Source organism: Rhodamnia argentea, chromosome 10 (genome assembly GCF_020921035.1).
Source record: "Rhodamnia argentea isolate NSW1041297 chromosome 10, ASM2092103v1, whole genome shotgun sequence".
Taxonomy (NCBI): domain Eukaryota; kingdom Viridiplantae; phylum Streptophyta; class Magnoliopsida; order Myrtales; family Myrtaceae; genus Rhodamnia; species Rhodamnia argentea.
The window spans coordinates 16,206,881-16,228,193 of record NC_063159.1 but is presented as its reverse complement, the minus strand read 5'-3'; the positions used below and the strand labels follow the sequence as shown (position 1 = coordinate 16,228,193).

The 21,313-nt window shown below is 40.9% G+C and overlaps 3 protein-coding genes across 4 annotated transcripts; all 3 read right to left on the bottom strand.

The window, feature by feature from the left end:
* Nucleotides 1–1,782: 1,782 nt before the first annotated feature.
* Nucleotides 1,783–4,350, bottom strand: LOC115734116 (wall-associated receptor kinase-like 2). 2 transcript variants are annotated; one of them, XM_030664703.2, is made up of 2 exons: nucleotides 3,271–4,350; nucleotides 1,783–3,030 (listed from the first exon to the last, which is right to left on the bottom strand). In XM_030664703.2, the coding sequence occupies exons 1-2, from the start codon at nucleotides 4,073–4,075 to the stop codon at nucleotides 1,844–1,846; spliced, it is 1,992 nt and encodes a 663-aa protein (XP_030520563.2). In that variant the 5' UTR covers nucleotides 4,076–4,350; the 3' UTR covers nucleotides 1,783–1,843. The 2 variants fall into 2 exon arrangements, with proteins under 2 accessions (XP_030520563.2, XP_048126958.1); XM_048271001.1 differs by having other exon boundaries at nucleotides 1,784–3,576; nucleotides 3,666–3,786.
* A 6,397-nt stretch (nucleotides 4,351–10,747) lies between these two features.
* On the bottom strand, nucleotides 10,748–13,197 carry LOC115729725 (wall-associated receptor kinase-like 8). Its single transcript, XM_030660357.2, has 3 exons — nucleotides 12,955–13,197; nucleotides 12,695–12,885; nucleotides 10,748–11,561 (listed from the first exon to the last, which is right to left on the bottom strand). The coding sequence occupies exons 1-3, from the start codon at nucleotides 13,195–13,197 to the stop codon at nucleotides 10,748–10,750; spliced, it is 1,248 nt and encodes a 415-aa protein (XP_030516217.2).
* Nucleotides 13,198–15,256: 2,059 nt separating this feature from the next.
* LOC115734115 (wall-associated receptor kinase-like 1) lies at nucleotides 15,257–18,265 on the bottom strand. Its single transcript, XM_048271003.1, is given in 4 exon segments — nucleotides 15,257–16,245; nucleotides 16,248–16,628; nucleotides 17,030–17,134; nucleotides 17,308–18,265. Coding segments are annotated over 4 exon segments (2,160 nt in total). The 5' UTR covers nucleotides 18,191–18,265; the 3' UTR covers nucleotides 15,257–15,454.
* Nucleotides 18,266–21,313: the final 3,048 nt, after the last annotated feature.

Sequence of the window (21,313 nt, the reverse complement as noted above, 5' to 3'; positions counted from 1 at the left end):
GATGACGAGGACCCACTAGGCAACTTATTAAAGCCTCGGGCGAGAAACCCAGTACCCTTACTCTTCATTCAATTTTATTCAAGCATTGCTAGAGAGGATTCGTTGGGCAACCATCAAATTCTTGGGCGAAGACCCCCATGGGCTTATTATTTGAGCATCTTCAAGCCCTGCTGGCGAGAACCCATCAGGTAACCTATCAAATCCTTAGACAATTAGCCCCAGGCATTCGTTATCTAAGCGGAAACTTGAACTGAATCGACTCTCGCCCTGAATCAAATAGGAACTAAATAAAAAATCCAATTTGGTTTTTGATTTTCCTTTTCTAATTTTTATTCTCATTTTTATTTTTATTTTTCTTTCTTTTCTTTTTTCTTTTGTGGTTCAAATCCGAAAGAGCCACTAGCATTGGCTAAGGGTTGGCGACCCCCGAACGAGGGCGTTGCGGTCCTCACCGACCAAAATGAGGGCATGCAAGGGCCGCGACCCCTCACCCATGACCAGCGAGGGTTGTCGGCCCTTAACTAGTGGCCAATCGCTTCGCCGGTCCTTAACCCTAAAAAAGAAAAATAAAAAAATTGTTATTTTGAAGATTTTTAATGCGTTTTGGTTAACCAAACCAAACTGGAAAAAAAATGGTTATTTTTCAATTACTTGAACCGAAAACCAAACCAAACTGAAACGCACAAATTTTCAGTTCGATTCGATTTGCAGTTCGGTTCAATTTTTCATTTCGGTTTTGATACCCCTATTAGGCAGTTTCCTATTTTAGCACACAAAGAAAATCTGTAAAATATTGCATGAAAATCTCATGTAAAATTAATTATTTTTATCATACATTGCGTGTTATTTAGTGATTGTATGCTAAGGGTCATGTAACATACTTTGCATGTCATGATAGATTAGTTCATAATTATTTTGCCCGTCATTTGAATTAGTCTACATGTAGATTGCATCTAAATAGTTCATGTCACATGTCATTAGTATAATGGTTCATTCATGATAATATTGGAATTCATGTAGGCATAGAAATTTGACTCAATATTGCATTAATGTCTTAGGAAATTTAAATTAATATCATGTTTAATTATAGAAAGTACAAAAAAATTGTTTATAAATGTTTCATGTTCATAATTAGTTCATGCATCGTGTTGCATTCATATTTTCCTTTGTGGTTTGTAGGAACCCCATTTTGATGAGACTTTGATTTGGTTTATTTTGAGTCCTTGAGGTTTTGATATTTTTCTTGCACTTTATTGCTTTAGTTATTCACCAGCATGATCATCATTCTCATGTTAGTGGCTTATAATTAAAATCAAGCAAAACTTCTTGCAAAAAAAAATTGAATTAAGAGAAAAGGTATCGAAAGGGTGTTTAATTAATCTAACGTAATCAAGTCACCATATTTATGAAATCTCTGGTTCACATAAGTAAAATGTTCTCCCATACTTTACTAATATTTCTAATCGACCTATAACAGATTAATGACAGCTCCTAATTGAATTGATGCATATTTAATTGATTAAATCAAAACCTCAAAGTTGAGATCGATGTGACTCTGGAAGAGCCCGCGCTAGGTATATGCTTAGTACTCCATTAAAGTTCCCTTGGAACGAAAGCTCGATAATCTCTGGAAATTTTGACTCGAAGTGATCCAGTAAAATTTTACCGCACAACTAGATAAACGAAGAGTATATCAAAAGGGTGCATGAATTTAGTGTATCATTTCCGGGCACTTCTCTAAGTGTAATCCGCATTATTCCATAACTCACATATGGAAGCAAATAAAGAGATTGCCAGGTTTCATTATCAGTAGAAAATTGGACACAACCAACCAAATGCATCTTCATCTCGGCAAATCGTAGAACCATGAAGTCAGCTCTACATTTGCCTCCGATTGCATCAATGTGTAGGCGGCACCGCAGATAGATCCAGTTTTGATGCGATCGATCTCTTCTTCACTATGCCGGACGACCACCGGATTTCGTAGTGATCGTATACGCTCCAACTCCATGGACACTTCCTTCATTGTAGGCCTGTGCCTTCCATTAGGGTTTAGGCATCTGTTCGCCAAGTTAGACACCGCAATAATTTCTTCTTTATCGCCGTGGTCTAATACCTCCTTATCAAGAACATCAAACAAGCGGTTCTCCTCCATCGAAATGACGAAATATGTGGATAGATTTTTGCCCTCTTCCGCCCTTATCTGAGAAATTGGCTTTTCCCCGGTTAGTAGCTCGACAAGGACAACCCCGAAGCTGTAGACATCGCTCTTATCTGTAAATTGACTTGTTTGGTAGTACTCCGGGTCCAAGTATCCGAAGGTTCCTCGCACCATTGTGGTCAAGTGAGTTTGGTCGATGGTGATCGATCTGGAAGCTCCAAAATCCGCCACTTTGGCACGATATTTGCCATCCAAAAGTATATTTGACGACTTGATATCTCGATGATAAACCGGTATGGCTGCAGCAAAGTGCAAATACGAAAGAGCCCCAGCAACTTCATTGGCAATTCTTAATCGTGTCTCCCACGAAATAGGAAATTCTCCATCTGGATCATGAAGATATTGGTAGAGAGTTCCATTGGGGATAAATTCATATACCAAAAGAGGCACTTCACTCTCTAGACAGAATCCTAATAGCTTGACCACATTTCTGTGATTAATTTCAGAAAGAATAAAGACTTCATTGACAAACTGTTCGACTTGTCCTGCATCGACAACTTTTGATTTCTTGACCGCAATGATCGTTCCATCCATCAATATTCCTTTGTAAACAGTTCCTTGACCACCCTGACCTAGTATTCGATTCTCGTTAAAGTGGTCGGTGGCCTTGTCTAACTCCGTGAAGGCAAACAACTTACCTTTCTCCATGTGACTGTCTTCAATAGAAGATAGGCGTTGCTGCAACAGAAGTCCCCCATTACGTAGGAAGAATTTTTGCTTGAGCTTTGCCCGCCGCCTTCTATTGATGAATACACACAAGAAGCAAAGAAGAGCAGGTAATATTCCGCCTCCGACACTCAAGCCGACGTCTGTGTAACAAAAAAGGTCAACCGCAATTGGTTTAGGAGCATAACAGAAAATGTTCTGAGAAGTTTTCTTCACTCTTGGATTTAAGTTAAAAGCATTGTTTGATACACAGATTATGAAAGGCAACATTAAGCAGAGATTCGGAATATTTTTCGCCTTTGATGCAAATGAAATTGGTGTATATGTAGACGGCCACAGCCCGCGACCAGGAAAAAGAACAAAAAGAACAGGCAGTAACGTACTTCTAAAGGTCGCGATGCAGTGGGATAGCCCCATGTTGAAATCATCGTTGGTGATCTCCCATTCGAGCACCACTGGAACGTCCCGCGGTAAACTCTGCAAATCGGCTTTATGCCACCATTTTCTCTCGACCAAGAAGGCATAGCGGCATTCTGCATCCCCTGCGGCTACGGCTTCCCAGCCGAGACTCTTGAATTCCACGTGGTATGCACCGATTTTGTCGGAGATCGACGTCATGCAGCAACCAATACCTCTAGAGCACTGGTCGAATCCAATAGCCCTGTTTCTGCTGCAGGAAGACTTGCATCCTGCGACCGCCCAGGGGGTATCAGCGCTGGCTATCAAGGCCAGGCTGTCACAGCCTCCGGCGATAAAATAGTTTTCTCTCAGGGAGTACCTGAAAATGCTGTCACTGGCCGTTAAGTTCACTGGGGCGTCGTTTTTCTGGTTGCTCGTACAATTTAGATGGGAGTACGATATCGGCTGCCTGACCTTAATAAGGCCTGGGGATTTTGAACTAGCCGGTCGTGAGATTTTTAACACCACCACGCTCAAATTCTTGAGTACTGGACCGTGGTTTTGCTGGCAGTCGATTTCGTACCGGGGATCCAAGAAGCACCTAGGTCCGATTCCAAAAGGATATGTAATGTTTTTCAGACTGCCACAATTTTTCGGACAGTCCAGACGAGGCGATTTTGCTGCATCATCCGGCTGGTCATATAGGCAAACATACGAATAAATCTGCTCTGCGATCACAAGCATAGCAAGAAGGCAGGACACCATCACGAACATCTTCGTCCAATTCATCCTGGGCAATTTGCTCCCACAGTTTGCTATTGCGAGAAAAGAAAAGCCGATGAATCAGATTTCGTGCACACTACTGCTATGGAATTGTCAAACTAAATAAGCCCTACAATAGACTTCATTCGGATTAAAAATGTAATGATCTGGCCCGAGAAGGGCGAAGAGTGATCATCAGAGCCAAAGAACTCAAGCAAGGAGCGGCTACAAACTTCTAGGATGGCGAAGGAGATAGAAATGAACCAAATTGCACACCGAATAGGGTGAACGTACTAGGAATGTGTGTGTGTGTGTGTGAAAATTGTAATTAACTCGTGGAGGTGTCTTTTAATGTAATGGCAAGCTTTCCTTTGAAACTCTAAAGTTAAGCGTGCTCAGGCTAGAGCACAAATGCTTACGTATACGCCAAAGGACAAAACCTTGAGGCTCAGTATGAGACGGGCAAAAGTGGACAATACTTCAAGTGAGTTAATCTAGAGATGTCACGCACTATCAGGATGGGTGTCCTCTTGGAAAAGTGTCTGCTTGTACTGCAAAGGACAATAATGTGAGACTCACATGAAACATGCAAAAGCGGACAATACATTAAGTGAGTTAATTCCAATTTATACATATCATACACGTTTTCCCTCTAGTCGGTGTATAATTAGCTTCATTCCTTCCCCCTTTGCTATTCTAGAAGCCTGTTAGGAGCAGCTCCTTGTCCGAGCCATTTGGCCTTGGCGAGCATTCGCTGCCCTCATTGAATCGGATCGTTACAAGAAAGTAAGTCCAGATCAGATTGTGTAAAATCCCACGGCTCCACGACAACCTAAACTTTCATTACCACTTGATTACATGGCTCATTAAGCTCTAGAATGAACTCGGCAGACAGAATTTTACACTAGTCTGAGTTTTCTGCTCAACTACGAAAATTCTTTTCAATTATAGATGAACAAAAAGTTGGAAACCATTACGAGGACCCGCCAAACGGAGTTAATTTGACTCGTGGAGATGCTCGGAGTGCGCACGCAAGATCGCCTCTCTCTTCTCTCTCTTTGTTTTCTTCGTTCTTTTTCCTTGTTTGTCTACTGTCAATTGCTGAAGAGGGAGAAGAAAGAGTTCTTTTTATAAAGCTTATTGGGACTGAGTTGCCTTCGCGACACTCATCTCTTGTTTTCAACATTGGCAGCTCCCGCAGGAAGTATCAATTCCACGCTTATGGGCCTGTCCCCGAAGTGCACTACCGCGGAACCAGGTCGGTAGTGCACTCTCGAGTCACTCGACCCGTCACGTCTTGAGAATCTAACATTTTAGATCAATATTTTTAAATATTTTGTAAAACTCATAGCTTGATTGTTTAGCGAAAATGTTCTATCATGTGAGAATTTTCAAATCTAGTATCGGCGTTATCTTAAATTTTATATATGAGGCCCTCAATTTAAAAAAATGGAAATGCATATATTAGTAGAGTATATTCCATATGGAATGGAGTAGAGATTTTCTGCATACAAATTATTAGGTTTGTCGAAAGGATGATTTTGCCGACAGCCCATGCCAATAATGGGGCGACTCTGGGGAGTTGCTTTCCTGCTGGTGCTGGCCACGACGACCTGATCTCCAACAATCCCTTCTTCCTAGGAAGCTTCGTCCAGAACCTATTTCCGACACAATGAACAAATCTTCAACAATTTAGAAAAAAAAATTTAAATAGGATGATTTATATTGCTTGAAATAATTAATCAATAAAAAATATTTTTATCAACTCAACTTCATCGTTGTCAAATCGACCGTAAAAAAAAAGCCAAGTCCGAGCCTATCGATATATCTAGTTAGACATACTCTCACTCAAAAATTAAAACTAATAAGTTATAGATCAACTTGTATATATTAATAGCTCCACACTACATCAATTCTTCAATATGTAAATTTTCTAATACAATCCATACGTGTATCTTAACGCGATGAATAGATTTTGTATTCATTTATTTTTATAATAGATACAAACAATTATTTTAAAAAAATATTTTTTAAATTATTTATTTTTTGAGAAATAAATGGAATACTATTCGGTTGAATTTAATCTCCCATCTCAGCACCTTAACCTCTTCCAGACCAGGACATACAATTTCCGGGCAAGCTTTGATCAGACATCGCAGAACAGGCATGAAACCCTTTTTTTACTTTATCTTTTTGTCCTTTTGCCTTTCTCATCAAATACCAAGATGAATACTGTACAAATTACACACTCATCAGCTATAACTTGTTTTTACCTCTTGACAGGTGCCGGCCAGTTCGTAGATGTCGGTTTGTCCGTTATGCCTCAGGCCACTATGCCTTGGGTTGGAGGCTGTCCTGCATAAGCTCATATACTTCGATGCAAAGTGTCGGAAGTTGCAAACACTGTTACTTCAGACTCGTTTCATTAAGGGCGTGTTAATTTTTGTCCCCAAAAAAACATAGAATGTCGTAAATTACACAGGGTTTTATCATCTAATTGCTTGCGACGCTTTATGTTGGAATACGACAAGGGCATCTTGTCCCTACGACACCATAGAAGTCTACATGTCTCCCTCACTTCATGGTAAAAAGATGATGAAAGAGCCCCGGCAACTTCATTGGCGACTCAGGACTCTTAACCGCACGTTCCATAAAACGGGAAATTTTCCTTCTGAGTCATGAAGATATCGGTAGAGGGTTCCACTTGGTACAAATTCATATACGAGAAAAGTAACTTTACTCTCCAAACAGAATCCCAACAGCTTGACCATATTCCTACGATTGATTTCCGAGAGACTAACGATATTGTTGATGAACTATTCGACTTGTCCTCTGTTGACAACCTTGAATTTCTTGAGCACAATGATTGTGCCTTCAATCAACATTCCCTTGTAAACAGTTCCTTGACTACCCCGACTTAGTATCCTATTCTCGTTAAAATGGTATGTGGTCGTGTCTAACTCCGTTGAGGTGAATAACTTGCCTTTCTCCACATGATTGTCTTCGATAGAAGATAGATGTTATTGCTGTTGAAGTTGTTGTCCCACATCGGGAGGTTTTTGAAGGTTTAGACCTCGCATGTCGTTCTACCTGGCTTTGGATAACAAGACGAAGGCTAAGATACAAAATAAAAGTGGACATTCTAGTCTCACCTCGGCGTCCCTGAGGAAGATAGTAATTCCCTCTGTAGCCTTCCCGGCAAAAACAAGATATTCGAGTAGCATTCCAGGCCAGCGCGTACCCACGGCAGGAGATGGAGTCGTGATTGCGGGGGGCTTCTCTAGTACTCAGCAGCTCATACTCATCGAACATGATCCCCCATTCGAGCGCCACTGGAACGGGCAGTGAACCGTAGAAATCCGCGTAATTCCACCATGTTCTCTCGAACAAAAGGCGCAGCTGCATTCTTCATCCCCAGTCGCTGTGGCTTTACCATCGAGAGTCTTCAATTCCACAGACTCTCCGGCGAAATTCATCGGGCATCCAAGCAAAACAGCAGGTAGTACCCTTAAGGCGCCGTGATGATTCGGACTTACGGGAAGACTTGCATCCTATGACCACCATCGGGTAATCGACGCTGGCCATCAAGGTCAGGCTGTCGCAACTTCCAGCGACAGAATAGTTTTGACTCTGGGAGTTCCTGAAGATATCGTTACTAGCCTGTGTATAAGTTAGTGCACTTAAAAGAACCGTCCTCACCACAAAGGATACTAGTCTGGACCTGATCTTTATAAATAGTCTGGCTAATGAGTGTCTGAGGCGATTGTCAATATGCTCGATAAGAAAATATTCAGATTTTTCAAATTTAGATAGAATCTCAACTCTTATTACATAAGATTGAGCATTGAAGAAATAGGAGAGAACCGAAGGAAATCAGGAAAAAGAGTGAAATAGAAAACAAGGCAAGGTCTATCGATGATACTCTCCTAAAAAACGAAATATTGCATGCACTTGATTTATAGATTTATGGACCGACATCATCCGAACTATTAATCACGCGAATTTCATCCTAAAGCCCATGTGATCAATAGTTTAACTGGACTTGATCCGCAAGGTCTATGCATACCCAACTCTATATAGGACTTCGGTGTCACCCATTAAAAATCGGGGAATGGGTCAAAAAAGTCCTAAACCTATTGCATCGGTGCCAATTCATTCATAAACATTTGTTGGCATCAATTCATTCTTAAACCTTTTGCATTTGTGCCAATTCAGTCTTAAACCTTTTGTATTTGTGCCAATTGAGTCAATTTGGCAAATTTTGGCTGGAAATCGTTCACGTGGACTTCGGTTATCCTACATGGCACAGCTAGCATTGATGTTGGTATTTTTTAATGATGTTTTGACATTTAAAATATTTTTAATAATTTTTTTTGTTTTTTCCTTCTTCTTTTTTATTTTTTTTTCTTGCACTTTTATTACAAAAATTAAAAATTATTAAAAATATATATAAATATTAAAATAATAAATTTTCGCGTCGGTATCGGTCGTGCCACGTAGGAAAATCGACATCCACGTCAGCAATTTCAGGCCAAAATTTGCCGAATTGACTCAATTGACACAAATGCAAAAGGTTTATGATTGAATTGGCACCAATGCAAAAGGTTTAGGACCGAATTGGCATCAATGCAATATGTTTAGGATTGAATTAACGCAAAAAAAATTTTAGGACTAAATTGGCACCAATGCAATAAAAATCACCTCATTTTTTATTATACTCCTTGCCACACCTATTCCCGACATACCTTAATCTACATGTCTCCTTTTTCCCATTCATACTCTCTCTCTCTCTCTCTCTCTCTCTCTCTCTCTATTTTATTTCTTTCCGTCAAATAACTTCATGGAAACTTCACAATAATTTCATGAAACATATCATAATTGCCGCCAAGATGTTTCTAGGAAGTCATCATCCTAAGAATGCCAAAAATCTTCTTATTGTATTTGTATCCAAAAAAATAAGATATTAACATCATTTAAAGTGATTTGACATATGGATGAAAAACAAAACATTCATGAGAAAAATATTACTAGGTCACCATCAAGTCATTGAATTTCAAATTGTACCGACTGCTTGTCGTAGAAAAATTATTTAAAAAGTCATAAACATATTATAATTGTGCTAATTCAGTCCTAAACATTTTTATTTTTTTCAATTAAGTCATAAATCTTTTGTATTTATGTCAATCTAGTTCATTTGACCAACCGGAGCCGACGTAAACAATTTTTAACAATATTTTAATATTCTTTGTATTTCTTTTTTTTTTCTTATCCCTTTTTTTTTTCATTGGCCCGCGAGTGTCGCCGAAGCTTGTTGGTCGCTAGGCGAGGCCATTGCGGCTATGGGCGAGGATAGCCTTAGAAGCCGCGGGCAAAGGCGGCTTCGCCCATGGCCGGGCCATGGCTGCCTTTACTAGCAGCCGACGAGGCCCTGGCAAGGCTGCCCTCGCCTAGATTTGGGCAAGGCCGCCTCTCTCATGGCTACGCCTCACGGAAATACCTTCCTCGCAAATTGCGAAAGATGGAATCCCTTGAAAAAAGCTCGCATTTTGAGCAGAAACCCACCCTCCTCACAAACACCATGGTGAGGCGCGGCCACAGAGCCCTTGCCTAGTGGCCAATGAGCTCTGGCGACCCTCGCCAGCCACAATTCGCTTGCAAGTGGGAAAAAGAACAAAAATAAAGAGAAATAAAATAAAAATAAAAAAATTCAAAAAGTATTTAAAAAATCTCAAAAGTTGTCCATGTCAGCGCCGGCCGACCAAATGGACTGAATTAAGACAAATGCAAAAGGTTTAGGACTAAATAGGTAAAAAAAATGTTTAGGATTGAATTGATATAATTGCAATAGATTTAGGGCTTTTTTAGTAACTTTCCCCCCTATCACACTAAAGGATTTCCACTAATTGTGATTTCAAATATTCATGGATCTAGCATCAATGTACTAGAATTTTTTTTTTTTCCAGAAGAAGAAAAATTTGCCCCTGGAAATCTGTCTTTGGTGCCTTTTAAGATATGGTCACCTAACATTAAGTCGGGCATACGCGGCTTATTCAATTAGATAGGCTTGATGCAACAGTTAGCAAAAATAAGTTGTTCCATGGAATACATCGACGTTCTTATGTCATATATGATTTAAACATGAAGTTTTCATAAATTATAAACTAAGGTTGACATATATAGGGCCACGCCACAATAACTTTATCATATAGGATTAGGCGCATGACCGAGTAATAAAGAAATGGTAGTCCAGCATAATAAGCTTGGCTAGCTACCCTCTTATATGAAAGTGCTAGTGGCGCGTCCACACTTTAATTTTTATCTGTCCCAATTTAAGATCTTTTTATTTTATCAAATTCATAGTGCCTTTTTACTTGGTTTCCACCCTTCTATTTTATCAGATTTATCCCAAACTGGGGTTAAGTCAGTAATTTGACGGTAAAATTTAACGGAAATTAACAGAGAGCAAATTTGTTACAAGTGTCCCAATTTGAGATTTTTGTGATAAAAAAATTTGTTTTGGATATATTTATCACATGTATATTAATTTAAGATTTTCCCTTATTTTTCAATTTTCTTTCCTATCCTTTATTAGAATTGAACTTTTTGTTATTTTCTTTGCTAAAGGAATTAATTATATAACAGTCTTTAAATGATTGTTATGCCACCAGTCTATTTTGTACCCCAAAAAATAAATAATAATTAATAAAAAATTAATAGTTCGACTAGGACTACTCCAAAGCCATACATGTCGCTCTTGTCCATGAATTGGCTCGTTTGGAAATACTCGGGGTCCAAGTACCCAATGGTTCCTTTGACCCCTTTGGTCAAGTGAGTTTGATCAATGGCAATAGACCTCGAAGTTCTGAAATCCGCTACTTTGGCCGGGTACTTATCGTCCAAAAGGAAATTTGAAGACTTGACATCACGATGATGAATGGGTATGGCTGCGGCAAAGCGCAAGTAGGAAAGAGCTCTGACAACTTTAGTGGCGATCCTCAATCGCATTTCCCATGACCCGAGAAATTCTTCAGTCGGATTATGCAAATGCAGATAAAGAGTTCCACTTGGACTAACTTCATAAACAAAAAGCGGAACCTCCGTCTCCAAACAACATCCCAATAGCTTGACGACGTTATGATGATTAATTTGCGAGAGAATCATAATTTCATTGGCAAACTGTTCGCCTTGTTCTTCGTCTACAATTCTCGATCTTTTGACTGCAACGATCCTTCCATCTATTAGCATTCCGTTGTAGATAGTTCCTTGGCCACCTTGACCAAGTATCCTGTTCTCATTAAAATGATCCGTGCCTTTCTCTAACTCTTTCAAAGTGAACAATTTGCTTTTCTCCATGTGATTGCCTTCGTCACGAGGTAGTTGCTGTTGTAACAAAAGACCGCCGTTTCGTTTGAAGAACTTCTTCTTGATCTTGATTTCATGCCCCCTCTTTATGATTTGTATAACCACCACAATAATCCCAAAAAGGATATGGCTCCAAAACCACTGCCAGCACCTTCATGAAAAAGGTCGAGAACAATCGCTTTAGGGAAATCTCTCTAATTTGTTCGAGCTAACTACAATCATCTTACATGATTTTCCTGTTAAAATTTGAACATTAGACCAACGATTCTATTGCATTTAGCCTCTTGAATGAAAAGAAAACGAAACTGTCGCGCGTGAACTAAGGAGAAATGTATAGGAACAGAAGTATAGCGACTCATCAGAATTTTTAGACCTCTATTGACAGATGATCTAGAGCGTAAAATTTACTTATCGGGGCGACGCCAGTGTTGTTTCCTACACAGACGCATGTACCAGGTCGGTTCCCGCACTTCCACGGGCAAAAGGTGTCATTTGGGAATAAGCACTCATTTATATCTGCCAGCAATCAGAAAGGTTACAAACGACATTCTTAGAACACTGTCTGCATTCTAATCCATTTCCTCGTCAGATCAGAATCTCTTGGTAAGTACTAAGTACGATGTAAAGTGAAAAGATCTGATAACGACAATGATCCATCTTACTAGTTTGGGGTATGTAAATTAACCAAACACTCTAAGGGAAGAGATAAATATCAGGTCGTCTCACTTTTGCATCCACCGGGTAAATAGGGATTCCTGGCGAAGCCAATCGTGCAGCAGCATTGCACGTAATTAGGGCCGTGGAATGGGATGTTGAAGTTGGTTGCACGAGTAGCTGGCCCCCTAATAATGGTATTGGTCGTGCTCGCGAAACGAAATCGGCATTTTGACAAACGTTTCGTTGAAGATGTTCCATTCGAGAGCCATGGGCACAGGCGATGGTATGGCTCGTGTATCGGTCATGTCGCTGGGAAAATCGCACCGTGATTGAAGCACTAAGAAGGCATACCTGCATTTTTTTGTGGACAGTTCGTAGGATTAATTTTGACCGGAGTAAGAATCAAACTGGCATTGTATGCTCAATTCAGGGATTCAAAACTTTCGATTCGTTAGAGCACTAATGTTAACTGCACGATCCAACAGCGATCGTCGACGAACTGTCCACACAAAAATGTTGAAATCCACATCGTACGCCTGGAGCCCAAACGGGATCGTGTTCATGTAGCAGCCAATTCCGTTCACGCGGTGCTCGAGGCTGGTAGTGCTGTTGATGGCGCAAGTCTACCTGCAGCCAACAACGCCGGACTTCATGCTGGGGTTGACCATGAACGCCTGGTTGTTGCACCCTCCGGACACAAAGATATTGCTTTGCGAGTACATGTGGGGACTCCCCGTCAAGTTCAACGACGTGGTGATGTTGCCGTTCGCTGTTCCGCCCGTGCAGTTCGGCAGGTTCGGGTCGGAGTAGAGGACCAGCTAAGAGACCAAAATCAATCCGTGGGGGCCTTCGGCGTTTTCCTGCTCCGACAGAGAAATTTCAAGCACAGTCACATTCATGAGGTTCTTCAGCGTGGCCACGGGGTTGCTCTCGCTGCCACGGTGGCACTCAATCTCGTAGAGTTCATCCAGGAAGCAGCCGGACCCGGTTCCATTGCAGTTGGGCAGGGCCACCGGGGGAGGCGGATCTGGTATTTCATTGGCAGCTGCTGCCGCGGCGACCGGCGGCGGTAGAAAGACAAGGCAATGAACGGCGACTAGTTTGGACAATACTCGTAGTATCATCGTCATCATCGTCCCGTTTTCGTTTTGATTTGTTGGTGGATGTGCTTTGCTCCAAATCTGTATTCAGTTTGAAGCTGAGATAAGAATGAGAGGATTGGTCTTAACATAGATGAACCCAGGATGCACGAATGGGAGCGCTTCCATTGTTGACGGTGTCGATAACTTCTAGATTTGGGCTTGCTCCATGTCATGACGACAGCTGCAGTGACTGCTTCCCTGGTACGAGGTTTGTTTCGGATTGTTCAAGGATGTTTTCGAGCGCTTCTATACTGATTTTCATTGGGGACATATCCAAGCTTTATTGCAAAAGGACATAGAATTTCGTAAATCACAAAGAATTTATCGCGAACAAATTACTTCCGAAATTTCATGTTGGAATACGACGAATGAATAAAGTAATGGCGTTTGACCAAAATAAAAAACAAAAAATAATAATAAAGTTACGGCGGCATAAGGGCCAAGGGGCGCATAGAAGTCTTGATTGTCTCGATCGGAAGATTGTCCAAAGAATCCCAAATTTATTGGACAGTGATCAATTCAGTCTTAAATTTTTCAATTGTGCCAATTTAGTCCTAGATCTCTTGACAACTTGACGATTTAGTCCCAAACTTTTCAAATGCGCCGATTTAGTACTAAACATTTTGATAATTTGTCAATTTAATCCCAAACATTTTACCAATCCGATAATGTAAAATATTTCGGTTAATTTTGGTCAAAAATCGCTCATGTGGCAATCCAATTAGTGTATGTCGTCTTACATGGCACGATCATTATTGATGTGGATAATTTTTATAATCTGAATTTTTTTTCTTTTCTTTTTTTCATCTTTCATTTTTTTTCCTTTTCCCTATTTCTCTCCGCCGGTCACTAGCATTGGGCGAGGGCATCCCTCACCGGCCATAGGCAAGGGTCCCCCTAACCTAATCGCGCGAGCAGCCAGTCGCCGGCTTCTAGCGAGGGTGTCGTGGCCCTTTTCAATTTCAAGAATTTGATCTTATAGATAATGATCGAGAGGAATTTGCTTGGTCGCAAGCGGATGGCCAACAACCATTGAAGGGAAATTGCGGAAAGTGAAATTTATAAATTTCATAGACCTTCACATGAGTTATTTTCGGCCAAAATTAGCTGGAAAGTACTACATTGGCAAATTGCCAAAAAGTCTAAGACTAAAATTGGCACAATTGAAAGGCTCGGGACTGAATTGGTTGTCGCATAACAGGTGTAATACTTTTTGCACAATTATTCTTATTGCAAATGCTTTGGTTGTCGGGCTGTCTTTGCAGAGACAAGAAATCAAGAAATAGGATCGTGAATGGACATTTAAAGGTAAAATAAAGTTCATCGGCTAAAGGCGCAAACCTGGAATTAAAGATGAGGAGAATAGAAGCAAAGGGATTCAGAGAGAACTTAAAAATGATAAGATGAGAAGGAAGTTTAGGAATTAGAAATTTGGCATAGGAGTTAGTGCAATACTAGAAGGTAGGGATACTAAAACTTAGAAATTTGATAGTTTAACGAGGGTAAGGTTGAAAGTTAAAATAATAAAAAATTCATTAAACCCTCTATCACCTTCCATAACAAAAGTCCAAATCAAAGGGTAGTTGCCTTGGGCTCTAGGCTTTGCCAATGTAGATTTTGACTCAAAGTGATCCAGTAAGATTTTATAAACTACTATAAGTTTTACTTAAGGAACTTTAAAGGGTCAAAACCACTTTGTGATGCATTCAAATGCACCCTGATAAGTATAACTAGCATATTGTCAAAAGGGAGCTGCTAGATTGATAGTATAATAGTTCTGTCAGTTATTACTGACCTCACGATCTCCCAATCAATAAGTGCTTTATGCAAAACACGTGATACTAGTGTGTAGATATACGGTTGAGATTGTACCGTTCCAAATATTACTGTCAGAAACGCATTTCTCTTATCAAAATTGCAGAGATTGAAAATCCGAGGGTCACTCTCCATCTTTGGTACTTGCAAGGAAAATCAAGTAGTTGGCTAAACTTATGAGACATTCACAGTAGTACACCCCAGTGAAAAGCTAAAGCAGACTAACAAGAAATCAAGAAGAGATGATATTGTCTTCAATGATACTAGATGTACAAAGAGCATATCAAAAGGGTGCATGAATTTAGCATATCATCTGTGAGCACTTCTTTATGTAATCGACATTGTTCAATAACTCACATGTGGAGTCAAATAAAGAAACTGTCCGGTTTCATAGCAATAGGAAATTGGACACAAACAACGACATGCGTCTTCATCTCGGTAGATCGTATAACCACGAAGTTAGCCCTACATCTGCTTCCGATAGCATCAATGTGGAGACTGCACCACATACAGATCCAGTTCTAATGCGATCAGCCTCTTCATCATTTTGCCGGATGACCACGGGATTTCGTAGTGACCGTACACGCTCCAATTCCATGGCCACTTCCTTCATTGTAGGCCTGTACCTTCCATTAGGATTTAAGCATCTTTTCGCCAAGTTAGAGACCACAATGATTTCTTCTTTCTCGCCATGCTCCAGTACCTCCTTATCAAGAACATTGAACAACCGGTTCTCCTCCATCGAAATGACAAAGTACGTGGATAGATTTCTGCCCTCTTCCGCCCTTAGTTGAGAAATTGGCTTTTCTCCGGTTAGTAGCTCGACAAGGACAACCCCGAAACTATAGACATCGCTCTTGTCTGTAAATTGACTTGTTCGGTAGTACTCCGGGTCCAAGTATCCAAAGGTTCCTCGCACCATTGTTGTCAAGTGAGTTTGGTCTACGGTAATTGATTTGGAAGTTCCAAAGTCCGCCACTTTGGCTCGATATTTTTCATCCAAAAGTATATTTGATGACTTGATATCGCGATGATAAACCGGTATGGCCACAGCAAAGTGCAAATACGAAAGAGCTGCAGCGACTTCACTGGCGATTCTTAACCGCGTTTCCCACGAGACATGAAATTTCCTTTCTGGATCATGAAGATATTGGTAGAGAGTTCCATTGGGGACAAATTCATATACTAGAATAGGGGCTTCACTCTCCAGACAGATTCCACATTTCTGTGATTGATTTTAAAGAGAATAACGACCTCGTTGACGAACTGCTCGGCTTGTCCATGATCAACAACCTTGGATTTCTTCACCGCAACAATCGTTCCATCCAACAACATTCCCTTGTAAACAGTCCCTTGACCACCGTGACCCAATATGCGACTCTCGTTAAAATGGTCCGTGGCCGTATCTAACTCATCTGATGTGAATAACTTGCCTTTCTCCATGTGATTGTCTTCAATGGAAGATAGGCATTGTTGCACTAGAAATCCGCCATTTCGTTTGAAGAATTTTTGCTTTGTTTTTGCCTCACACCTTCGTTTCAAGAATATGAACAATCTCCAAAAAAGCAAAAGTAATATTATGCCTCCGACACCTGCGCCGATACCTGTGTAATAAAAAGTCGACCGCCATCGTTTTAGGATCCTAGTAGATAATAATTGACGAGCTTTTCTACACTCTTGGATTTAAGTTAAAAGCACAGTCGAATGCACATATTATGGAAATACAATCTAATTTGAGCAGAAATGAAAGAGAATTGGTTATGTAACAGACTTTCGATAACTATTGGGTTAACAGCCTGTTTTGGACCACCGAAAAATAATTAATAATTAATTAAGACTTGTTGTGATATCAACTCCTTCAAGAACTTACGGCCTGCCATATCTTACTGTTATTCTTACGGCCGTCCAAAGATTGTTGTGCTAGCAGAATCTCAAATGAAATTGGTGTATGCACAGAAAGTCGCATTCCGTGACCAGGAGAAGAAAGGAGCATACAGCGACGTACCTATCATCGTGATGATCTTATTGTCTACACAGTCGTATGACCCCGATCGATTCACACACTTCCCTTGGCAGTTGATGCTCGGATCTTCTTTGCACTCGTTGATATCTGGTCGACATGAAATGATGAATGGGATCAAAGAAAGAAGCAAAAAAATATAGTTATTCAAGCTATAAATTCGCAGATTTTTCGTAGGTTTCGAGCTCTGCACATCATCCTACCTCGCTTGGGATAACGAACAAGGCTAAGATACAAAATAAAAGTGGACGTTCTATTCTCACCTTGGCAACCCTGGGGAAGAAAATAATTCCCTCTGTAGCCTTGATTGCATGAACAATATATTAGACTCCGAGCCCCGGGCATCGAGTGTGCATAGCAGGAGGCGGAACTGTCATTGCCTCGACCGTTTTTCTGTTCGCTCAGCAGGATATACTCGTGGGAGGTGATCGCCCATTCGAGCATCACCGGAACATCTGGCGGTAAACTGTGCAAATCAGCTTGATACCACCATGTTTTCGCGACCAAGAAGGCGTACCTGCATCCTACGTCCCCTGGCGCTATGGTTTCGCCATTGAGAGTCTTGAACTCCACGCTGTATTTGCTGATAACATCGGGGATAGAAGTCATACAGCAACCAGTACCACTAGAGCACTGGTCGAACCCAAGAGTCCCGTTTCCATCGCAGGTAGACTTGCATCCTACTACCGCCCTCGGGGTGTCAGTGCCAGCCATCAAGGCCAGACTGTCACAACCTCCGGCAACAAAATAGTTGTGAGTCTGGGAATACCTGAAGACGCTGTCACTGGCCCTTAAGTCCGCCGGTGCGTCGTTTTTCTGGTTGGTCGAACAATTAAGATGGGAGTACAATATTGGCTGGCTGACCTTAATGAGGCCTGGAGAGTATGAACTACCCGGTAGCGAGATATCTAACAGCACCACGCTCAAATTCCTAAGTACCGGAGTAGAGATGCCATCAGTTTGCTGGCAATCGATCTCGAACCGGGGATCCAAGGAGCAGCCAGGTCCGATTCCGAAAGGATACGGAATGTCAGTGAGATTGCCACATGTGTCCGGACAGCCTGGCCAGGCCAGACTCTGAGGAGATGATTCTGCTGCAGCTGCAAAAACAAGCATGGGAATAACGAAGGCCATCGACAGGATCATCTTCTCCTCCTAATCTGCTCCACCAGTTTGCTGTTGCTAGGAAAGAAGAGGCTGATGAACCAAGGATGCCCGCCACCGCTATTTAAATTGTCAGATATTGGCAGGTCCCACTTGAAGTTTGATTCCAAGATTCGCGGAGTGTGCATTTTGCATGTGTTGCCGAATTGGGAAATTTCCAGGTACTTCAAATGATCAATGGCTCGCCACCATAGTTTAGGGTGTGTTAGTTTCGTGAAAAATGAGCAATTTCAAGAACATTTCTTAAAAAATGATTGTTTATATCGCTTAGAAAAATTAATCAACAAAAAATATTTTCATCATCAATAACAATTCATGTATAACTATTTTCGTAGCGATGAAAAAAAAAAATTCCATTCATCTATTTTTACATGTCTCTTTTTCCCACTCACTCTGCTATTTGATCTTTGTCCGCCGACGCTATCGTTGAGGGAGTTTGGATACGCGTCCGTCTATTACTCGTACGACTATTCTTTGCTAAGTATGGGGACAACTAACAAGTTGATGTCACATATTTCCAACAAACACACATCAGTGATTATCATAGCCTATTTGAAAAGTAAAATTGGGAATTGGGTCTTAAATCAATGCGCTAATTTTGGAGATTCCAATATGGATGACATCATGGAAATTTCTTTGTCCGCCGATGCTATCGTTGAGGGAGTTTGGATACGCGTCTGTCTTTTACTCGTACGACTATTCTTTGCTAAGTATGGGGACAACCGACAAGTTGATGTCACATATTTCCAACAAACACACATCAATGATTATCATAGCCTATTTGAAAAGTAAAATTGGGAGTTGGGTCTTAAATCAATGCGCTAATTTTGGAGATTCCAATATGGATGACATCATGAAAATTTCTTTGTCGGCCGACGCTATTGAGGGAGTTTGGATACACGTCCGTCTATTACACGTACGACTGTTCCTTGCTAAGTATGGGGACAACCGACAAGTTGATGTCACATATTTCCAACAAACACATGTCGCCGATGATCATAGCCTATTTGAAAAGTAAAATTGGGAGTTGGGTCTTAAATCAATACACTGATTTTGGAGATTCCAATATGGATCACATCATGGAAATTTCCCCTGCTGAAAGGGTTTTGCTAGCATAACGAGTTTTGGACGGATGTGAGAGTAACGAGATATCGTGGGTCATAAATTATTGAAAGATCGAACCCCACAATAATTTCCCGTTATCTATTGTTTATTTATTTTGTGTTTCAGAAGAGGCTGTTCATCTCACAATGGATTAAGGAGAGTCACATAATCAGTTCTTCTACCAAAACTCTTGTATTATTGTGTTTGTATTTGTGAAAGAAGATTAACTTATTAATAGTGATTTGACATATGGATGAATCACGGTAGCGGTAGGGTTGAGCATCGATTTGGGTCCTATCCAGGAATCGGTATTGTGCAAGTAGGTTCCTGGTTCTGATTGTTGAACCCACCCATCTATCTAGGAGCCCGCAATTTAGAATATGTTTTAGAAATTCGAACCTAGTACTCATTTATTTCTTAGATCGCAACATGCCTTCTCTCATTTCTCTCTCTCCTCTCTACTCTCTAGTCCTGAATGGAGAATATAACACAGCATTCTTCAAAAAAAAAAAAAAGTATGAAGTAACATTTTTAACATCGTTCTTTTGAACTACCATGTTGTTAAAAATATTAAAAAAGAAAAGAATTGGTCAATTTCCAAGTAGACCCTAGAACTGGACCGGACATATAGGGTTGGCTTCAAAATCTACAAAGAGAATTCCAGATTTCAAAAACTGAGAATTCTTCCTAACAGAATATCAAGTTTCAGGTTTAGAACAAGTAATATTGAGTGATCAATATACTGTGATTTTAAAGAATTCAAGTTTTATTGTCCGTCTAAAGAATTTCGACCAATTTTCGGACTTTAAAAGTATTCGGTTGTTATTATAAGTTGAAAAAAATTCGAATTTGACAGGCATTTTTTCCATTGTCTCACCTATATGTGATTTGTAAAGCTCTAAACAAGAGAGCATTTTCGTTTTGCGACGGCGGTTAGGAGTGTCAACAGGCGGGTCTTGGCCCGATCCGAAACTAAACAGTATGTAACTCGGCACGAGCCCGAATTACATATGCCCCAACTCTTCGGGTTGGATCGGGTCGGATCACTTTTTATTAAAAAAATATATATTTTTTTAGGTTCGTTTTTCATGCTGATCTACAATGTCAGAGTGAAAACAGTCTGTGTTTATGTGCAAATAATTAAAAGATCGTATGGACATGATCACATGGTCACAATAAGTACAGTAATGACCCATCAAATCTTGATCCAAAAGAACAAAAAGAGCCCAGGTAAAAAGGCAATAGCCCAGATCTATACAGTTTATTATGAGAAACCCAAAAGCACAATCTCTCCTTTTTCCCCCTTTTTTTTTTTTACCGGGAAGGAAACAGGGTTCGGAGCTCTAGCAAATCCATTCATGGCACCACAACCCTTCGAGCTAAACCCCAAGCAACCAAGCAGGCCTTGGCTGTAAGGCAAGAATGTCTTCTTCCTCATCTCTTCACTCTGGGCCCTGTTCGCTGTGTAATGTAGCTCGTGTGGCGATGGTGGGACCCTCCTCTTCCCGGCTGATGACCCGTTCACCGGCCTCGAAACAGAGCAAAGTTTCGAGCTTGAAGATGAGACGGAGCTGGCGGGTCTCTCTTTGTCTCTCTTCTCTTTGACTGGTGAGAACGAGAGCGTGTTCCAGAACTTGTTGCTTTTGCTTATCAGAAAATCTTTGAAGAACACCCACCTCTTCGAGCTCCGACCAGCCGCCGAAAACGACCATGAAGACGAAGCTGAGACTGACTGTGTAGTTTCGGAGGACAAAGACTCCACCTTTGAAGCACCACCTTGCTCTTCGTCGAGTTTTTCCGCTTTTTCCCCTGATCTGCCGCCGAACCCACTTCCTCTCGCACTGCTGTCGCCTTGCGCATTTGGGCGTCGCGAGGAGGGAGACGTCGCGGTGAGGAAGATGATGAGCACAATGAGCAGTCGTAGAGTTGGGCCTGGGTTATTTGAGTCTTCAATTGGCATGTCTTCTTTTCATTCCCAGGCCTGGTCTAAGTGGTACCGGA